The 7,840-nt window shown below is 35.7% G+C and overlaps 1 protein-coding gene across 1 annotated transcript; it reads left to right on the top strand.

The window, feature by feature from the left end:
* Positions 1-1,004: 1,004 nt before the first annotated feature.
* LOC136809679 (uncharacterized) lies at positions 1,005-7,039 on the top strand. Its single transcript, XM_067066223.1, has 9 exons — positions 1,005-1,008; positions 1,658-1,880; positions 2,449-2,600; positions 2,795-3,172; positions 3,575-3,763; positions 5,127-5,282; positions 5,684-5,774; positions 6,213-6,304; positions 6,864-7,039. The coding sequence occupies exons 1-9, from the start codon at positions 1,005-1,007 to the stop codon at positions 6,986-6,988; spliced, it is 1,410 nt and encodes a 469-aa protein (XP_066922324.1). The 3' UTR covers positions 6,989-7,039.
* Positions 7,040-7,840: the final 801 nt, after the last annotated feature.

The following is a 7,840-nucleotide window of genomic DNA, read 5'->3' as shown; positions in this document are numbered from 1 at the left end:
GCCGGAGAATCATTGTTACGGCGTCTCATGCTATTCTGATCAACACTGTCAGACGACACCAGCGACTGCCGAAGCATTTAACGTCAAATTAGTAAAAGTCCGTCGCGTCGTTATCCCGACTCCCGACGACTTTTATGAAGAAGACTATAGTCGATCGGGGGTACCGGAGATTGCAGTCGCAAAACAAAAGATTGAAGAAGAAAAAGTGAAGCCAAACACAACGAAGGAAGAAAAAGGTCAGAAAAGTAAATTATACACCCCTGTCTCAGAGCCCCGTTGGAGCTTTTTACCAGAGCGGGGACCAAAATTTCTTTCAAAATCCCGACGCAGATATAAATTTTATTGTCACGGGTTAAAATTTCCATTGAGCATGGTTTTAGAGTCCAATTTTTAAACATTTCATTTTCGAATGGGAATGAGAGTAAGTTTGATTTCTACAATAACAAAGATTTGGGCAAGTTTTCCGGTGGAGCTGGAGTCCCAGCGGGTCTGTGAAAAAGGAGTGTCGTTATTATGTTTAAGATATCGATCGATATTTGATTCTTATGATCCAAATTTTTTAGAAATTTCAAAACATTTTGATCACTTTTGATGCATCTCGAAAAAGTCTTCGGGAAAAGTATTCAAAGTTTTCCTGATTAGTCTTAATATCCAGATTAAGTGCTCGCTAGGTTTTTTCGGCATGCTTTACTTGGCAGTTTTTATTCTTTCATATTAGATATTTCCTTTCACAACAGCGGAGTCTAAATAACTTGAGCCTCTATGAATGAATGTCTACTTAAGGGCTCTGACCATACTCAGAAAATTGATTTTAGTATCTGAACATAAAAGTTATGTTTTAGATTCTTTAACACTTTTAACAAAGAATTGCCTTTATAAATTGCTTTTTAATCAAACCCCTTAAGAGTAATTAAGAACTTAATTGCAAAAATGACGATATGAACTTTAAAAAGACGTTAATAATATGTTGCATCACCTTCTTTTATAAAAAGTGCTAAGTTTTAATGGGTAATTAACCTTTTTGTTTCGAACTTTTTTCAAACTTTCCGCAGAGAATTGAACTATTATAAATTTTGAGGAAAATTTTTCTAAAAAAATGTGTCAAAAGTTATGACTATTTTTTTAAGCAAAATCCAGATGAAAAATTGATGAAAGACCACTATTTTGAAGATTTCGAGACAAAGAAGCATTTACAAAAATTTTTCGCAAAAATGCTTATTGTTCGGTAAAAGATACACCATCTACTGCGAAAAAATTTTCAATATGTTTTTTCTTCGCCGAAACTAAGCTCTTCAAAGTTGAAATACTCTTCCTCAGAAAAGTCTTCATTTTCTTCTTCATCAAATCTTTTCAATGCAATTTTTGAATTTTAAGATTCAGGAATAGTTTGTCTAACAGAAAATGTATAACATGCCATAGTTTTGTTGGTTACATCAGTCAGAAAATACATTTTAAACATGGCAATTATGAAAAATTCACTATGGTCAGAGCCCTTAACAGGACCCTTCAATTAACAATACCTTATAAATCTGACTCTATAGTGGAAATTTCTTTTAAATCGAACAAATTTGAGTTTCTCATGCGAGTTCAAGTTATGGAGACTCTACTCTATTTATATACGTAAGAAAAGCTTCTAACATCTTAAACTATTTTCTAGATACTTCAATAAAAGTTGCAAAACCATCAACACCAGCTCCTCAACAACCACAACAACCCAAACCAAATGGTTTAAACAACCAATTCGATGGCCAAATGTTATGTACCCACAGTCCTATCTCTTATAACGTGACTTTGAAAGGTGGAACGGAGAGTGGTAATTTTACAGACCTTGGTGGTGTAGACGATATGGATTTATGTATCTCATTATGTTGCGAGATCGCGTAAGTAATTTCTCAATAGTTTTTTCAACGTCCATGTAACGTTAGATTAACGTTCAGTTAACGCTATGTGCCAATCGTTTAGATTTATTTTAAAAGATGTTTTTTACCATTGGTTGGATGGTAGTCTAGAGCTAGACTACTAGTTAACATCAGTTTTAGTAAAAAACTTCTTTTACAGTAGTAGAAAAAACTTACCTAGAAGTTTGTTTACTTTTCGATTGTTTGAATTAGTATACCAACTTCCCGTACGGCTTTTTTCTTTTTTTTTGACTTTGAGGCAGGATTGCTCCTACGTTTTGTGTTAAAAGAATAGTGGTCTGGAAATCGAGACTAGTTGGATAGTTAAAGAGTTATTAATTCAGCATGACTTTTTAACAACTAGTGGGAACTTATTGCTTAGAAAATCTTTCCCGAATATTTTCAGTTTGAAGTATTTCAGCACCGAAATTTTGTGATTTTTGAGACCCTCGGAACCCCTAGATTTTTGTAGAACTTTTAAGTTTTCATATATTCAGAGCCTCGTTGTTCTAGGCTCTCCCGGGATATTCAAAACTTACTCTATTAATAGGTCCTGCCAATTGGCTTTTATGATTGGTAAACGTTGTTTAGCAGTGCAATGCTATACGGAGGAGCTGTGTCAAACCATCAAAGCTAAACCAAATAACCGGATGCCGAAAATTGCTTACATCAGAAGGAAAGAAAATCATCAGAAAACTAGAGGTAAGAATTATTTATTTCAATTTAAGATTTTTCACTGCAAGAACAAGACGAATACTAGTTGGGCTATATTTTTTGACTTTAATCAATATTTTGGGAAGGTTACTTGAGATAAAATACAGCCACAGAAATCTTAAATTGTTTGACGATACACCTAGAAGAATTTAGAATAATTCAAAATGCACATTTTTTTCTAGACAAACTTTCTCGCCCATTACCTCAACCATCTGGCAACCGCCAAGTAATTAACGCCAATCACATTCCAGAAAAATTGGCGCCCGTCTTACGCCCTAGCACATGTCAAGCTAGAAAGATCTACAACAACGTCACCTTGCTTGGTGGAATGCGTGCTGGAAACTATACCGCCCTAGGGCGTGCTACACATTTAGAAGATTGTATAGGGCGTGCTTGTGATCTAAATGAAGGTCATCTAGCTTTGATGCTTGGGCGGTATTGTTACTCTGTCACGTGTAATAACCAGAGAACTTGCCAAACCATCCCAGCTAAACCAAGTCATCTGAGACCAAAAGTGGCTTATCTTGCCTGGACTCAAGACCCGATTGAACAAGATACAAGTAAGCTATGAGATATATTTCTGTTCAAGTTTTTGTTTTAGATGCCGTGCTCGGAATTTAAACGCAGGGAAAAACTGCCTTGCTCTCTGATTTTCTTGTAGAAAAGTGCCGTAGCGCGACGGGTGACAGATATTCGCCCGTCGAATGAAGATGTGCAGTGATAAACAATATCGCCGATAATGGAGTAAATATAAAAATATAGATATAAAAATAAACGACTCTCACTTAAATTTGGCTTCCTGTTCCAAGTAAACAAAAACCTCTGAAAATAAGGTTCCTTCCGATTTGGAAAGTTGTATCGCTCAATTTACAACTCAATTTTACGTCTTCGAAAGTGCTTCGCAGTAAGGTCAGTATAATACAATATTCAAGGTTTGCATCTTTTTATTTTCACATTTACAGTAACAAATATGGCAGAGAGTGATTTCTTCGTCAATCATAAAAGATATCCACGGTGTAAACGGAGCCATATCATGTACAATCACACATTGAGAGGGGGCCTTAGAGCTGGTAATTTCTCAATGCTTGCAACTGTAGATGATATTGAAGTTTGTGCTGCTCTATGCTGCGAAGAAAAATATTGCGATTTGGGTAAGTTAGAAAAACTTATCGATTTCTGTAAATTCTGACTAGATATATATATTTATAAGTATCTTGAGTACCTCACAAGAAAGCATATATGGCCCCCCCAGCGTTTTGCATGAATGCGTGAATGGGCATTTTCGGTTGCGTGAATGCGTTAAAATTGAAAAAAAATAAAATGTGTGAATGCATGAATTGAAAAAACTTCCTTTTTGATTGCGTGAATGCGTGAATCTGGGCTACTTGTGTGTGAATACGTGAGTTTTGCCTTTTTTACACCGATTGTGTGCAGTGTTCCCGATTTTCCAATGTTTCCCCGACTTTTCCCAAAAATTTTTCTGAAAAATTGGGTTATTGCGTGAAACTCGAGAAATATTTGCGTGAATGCGTAAATTTCGAAAAAAAAATTGATGATTGCGTGATTGCGTGATTGCGTGAATATCTTTTGTTATTTTTCTGTGCAATAAAAGACATGGACTACCCTGAGTATCAGAGGTTAAGTTTTCAAAGAAAATAGTAACCTCTGAAGACAAATAATAGAAATTTCATCGCGCATGTGTCAATCTAATCACTGTAGAAAAAATCAAAGATGAAGAGCAAATATTACCATATTAATGTCTAGCAGACTGTATCAGTATGCAGTTTACTATTTACGAATTCCCCAGAAACCTCCAAGTGTAGTTGAAATGAGTTTATTTCAAAAGAAATCTTTTACATGATCCCCAAATGTATAACAGTAATTACTAAACTTTTAATTATGGAAATGTCACTTTAATTGAATCGAAATAATAGACAGACTTTATGTTATGATTCTCTATCACTGACTCTTTTTACAAAGCATTGATGACTTTTTGTAAGTTGTGTTTTCAACGACGGGAATAAAAATATCGACTATGACGCTCATCCAAGATCTTGGATGGTCGTCATAGTTACTTTTGTCTTCGCTGATTGCGCGATGAATAGAATCTCGATTCGTCGGCACCAGGGTCGGATACAGGAGGTAGGCTATCTTATTCATGGAGAGTAATTAGTTTCCATATAAAGTAATACGATAATAAAGTGCACTCTCCTCCATTGGTTATAGCCTCCCTCTGTATCCGAGCCTGGGCACGGCGTAAATATATGATTTTGAGCTGTGCTTTTCACGGTAGACATGGACCTCTGGTAAAACAAGGCAATATTTTAATATGATATCTATACATGGCTTTCTTAAAGCTTGATTTAAAACGTAATGATTATGTACTTAGTTGCGGGGCTTGGTACCGGAGAAGCTGTTCCTTTTGATTACTGCGTTCATCTTTTCTATCTTAATCGGAACTCAAAAGTTTATGTTTCTTTTACGCTCTTACATATTTGCATATTTATTTTGCAGCCCTAATGATTGGTGATAACTGTTATGCTGGAGATTGCACCAGTCCAGAACTATGTTCCGCTGTGCCTGTACCACCTGATTCATTACAACGATCACAAATCGCCTACATTACAGCACCTGGCAGAACTAAAGCTGAAGACAAAACAGCTAACTCAGGTACTATAATATTTAGTTACCGTATTATAAGGGGTGAAAATGGTAGTTTTTTGTTGTTTGGGATTTGTGTTTTTGGTCCAAAATAAAAACGATTCAATAATATATGGATTTAGCACGTGCTAAGGCAAAGCTAAAATGTGAAGTCTGCCATGTTACACCTGAGAACTTATCAGCGCCATACAGTCTATCAAAAAAACGATAGGCAGTTTTAGACCATGTCAAACTTATCAGAGGAAGAGATTTTTAATTGTAATTTCATTGTCTTTTAACGAGCGTTTTACTCCTTCCCATGTTTCCGACGTACTTGCTGTATTGTCTTAAATCCGCCAGTGCTCACCACTTGCACAACACAGATTTTACTCAAGCAGCCCTTATGTGTTTTAAATCATTAATCTTTGTAGATTGGAGTTATATCTATCTGGTTGTCAGTGCTTTGGTTATTGGAATAAGTACCCTGGGTACGGCATGGACAATATGCTTATGTGCCTTGAAGTGAGTACACTCTTGTTTCAATTCTTTTTCTTGGTACTCTTTGATGAAGTTTTATAAATTAGAATATAGAATCTGTACGGTGTCATACATTTAAAATAAACAGAGGAACTTTTTTTCAAATACTTTGCTTTTTCAAGCATGCATCCTCAAACGATTTTAAGAAATAAAAACGACAATTGTAATGCCAGTTTCAAATACAACGCGTTGCTTTTAATTGATGAAAAACCAGTTAATAGTGGGACGCTGCTCTGCGGTATTGAGCACTCTGTGGATTGTAAAGTCAGTTGTACTATCAATAATCAATAACCCATCACTATCGTGAACAGATCGAATGCCCTCAACGAACAGTTAGATTAGAAGGGTTTATAGAGGTTGGATATGTATCATCTAGAAAATTTGTGTGTCAGATTTATATCATCTTTTATTTTTAACCAATAGGAGACATCGAAGACACATGGATAAACTGAGAAGCATGTCACTTGCAGAAAGTTTACAGCAATCCAAACCATTATTAGAAACATCCATGAAAGGTACTACAAGAGATTGGGATCAAGGTTCTTTATTTCATGGGGATAAATTTTTGTGGTCCTGGTACTGAGATTCATGATGAATTTAAACCCCCGGGGGTATTACCCTTGCTGACCGACGGGGGTGCTCCGCTGAGGTTCGAAAAAGTGCCATGACCCGGAATGGGACTGAAATTCCAAAATTTTCTCAGATTTTCTACTTTTTCCCCAAATTTTCCAACAAAGGCACCCTACGAGGGACTGATTTTCTTATTTTTGTGTTTTTGCAACCCTACCTGGGACTCGTAGAGGTTAAAAAAGGTACCCTGTCCAGCGGCGCATCCCCGTAACCCATTTTGCCCTAGTACCCCCCACCGGGATTTAAACCTTAGAAAAATCACAGATAGACACTGTTTGTGGTTCCCTGTACAAAATGTCTTTGAAAGATTTTAATGCGGATGGCATGTATAACAGTTGTTATCGATTATTTCTGAGTCATAATTTTGAGTCATAATTTCAACATAAAAAAGGGGCCACTGAGTAAAAGATAAAAAGTAAAACCGAAAGAAATATTTTCTTTCAGGTAACTACTTATTCGGAGGTAATATTGGTCCAGTTGGGACATCAAGCCGAAATGATTCAAATATAAACACTTCTAATATTTCTGATGTGGATGAACAAGACAATAACAAAAATGGCGCAACTTGACTTACTTCCCCATAAAAGATTCTTAGTAACGTTAATATTTTTATAAACTTTTGTAAATACATGAATGAAAAAATTACATTTACATGGTGAGAGGCACAATCATGGACAAAATATTTGAGACAAAAGGGGATTTCCCAACGAAATTTTAAACACCACAAATGATTTTAAGAGCTTTAAACTACAGTTGGAAAGTAGAGTTTTAGCTCTGAATTTTAACATGAGACTTAAGTTAGGACCTTAGGATCTCAGAATTTAAAAGCTCAAATTTGCTCGAATAACGCTTGGAATATAGCCTAGAAGCCACAAAACCCCTCCAAAATCGAAATATTAAATGAAAGAAAGTGGGAGTGCTAAAATAGCAATTCTCACCCGAACTTTAACACGGTGGTAAAAAGTAACTGTATTGTGCCCACATAGACTAAGCATGCGAGGTTATGTTTAGGTTTACAGAGTCTTGTCGAATCGTCAAAATGCCTTCAAACTTGGTAGGTAAATTCAAAATAATAAAAGAAAAATTTTTGTCTTTAGAATTTTTGGATATCCCGATTTCCCGATTTTGAAAATCGGGAAAGCCTCATTTTTACCCCCGTCTTTGGTAAAAAATCAGACCTAGCAGAAAATTGAAGGCCTTCATTGAGTAAGTCTCAAAATAGAAAATTTTCTTTTAACCATAACTTCCTTCATGTCAATTTTCAGCTTTAAAGCATATCGGGAACATACAGTTTAAACTCTGCAATTCGTTTTTTTACCATATAAGGTCATATCTTTAATTCTAAATTTCTTGAGTTTAACAAAAGCTGAAGTTAAAAGTGACCCCATTTTTAAGCACCACTCGTCATGATCTATCGTTTG

The sequence above is a fragment of the Clytia hemisphaerica genome, unplaced genomic scaffold (genome assembly GCF_902728285.1).
Source record: "Clytia hemisphaerica strain Z4C2 unplaced genomic scaffold, Clytia hemisphaerica genome assembly, whole genome shotgun sequence".
NCBI classification, from domain to species: domain Eukaryota; kingdom Metazoa; phylum Cnidaria; class Hydrozoa; order Leptothecata; family Clytiidae; genus Clytia; species Clytia hemisphaerica.
The sequence above is the reverse complement of the archived record's forward strand: the minus strand, read 5'-3'. Positions and strand labels throughout refer to the sequence as shown.

Excerpts from the sequence above, each read along its gene's own strand:
- LOC136809679 (XM_067066223.1), top strand. Across the intron at positions 1,881-2,448 it reads TCATTATGTTGCGAGATCGC|GTCCTGCCAATTGGCTTTTA; the intron begins GTAAGTAATTTC and ends CTCTATTAATAG. Across the intron at positions 3,764-5,126 it reads AGAAAAATATTGCGATTTGG|CCCTAATGATTGGTGATAAC; the intron begins GTAAGTTAGAAA and ends TTTATTTTGCAG.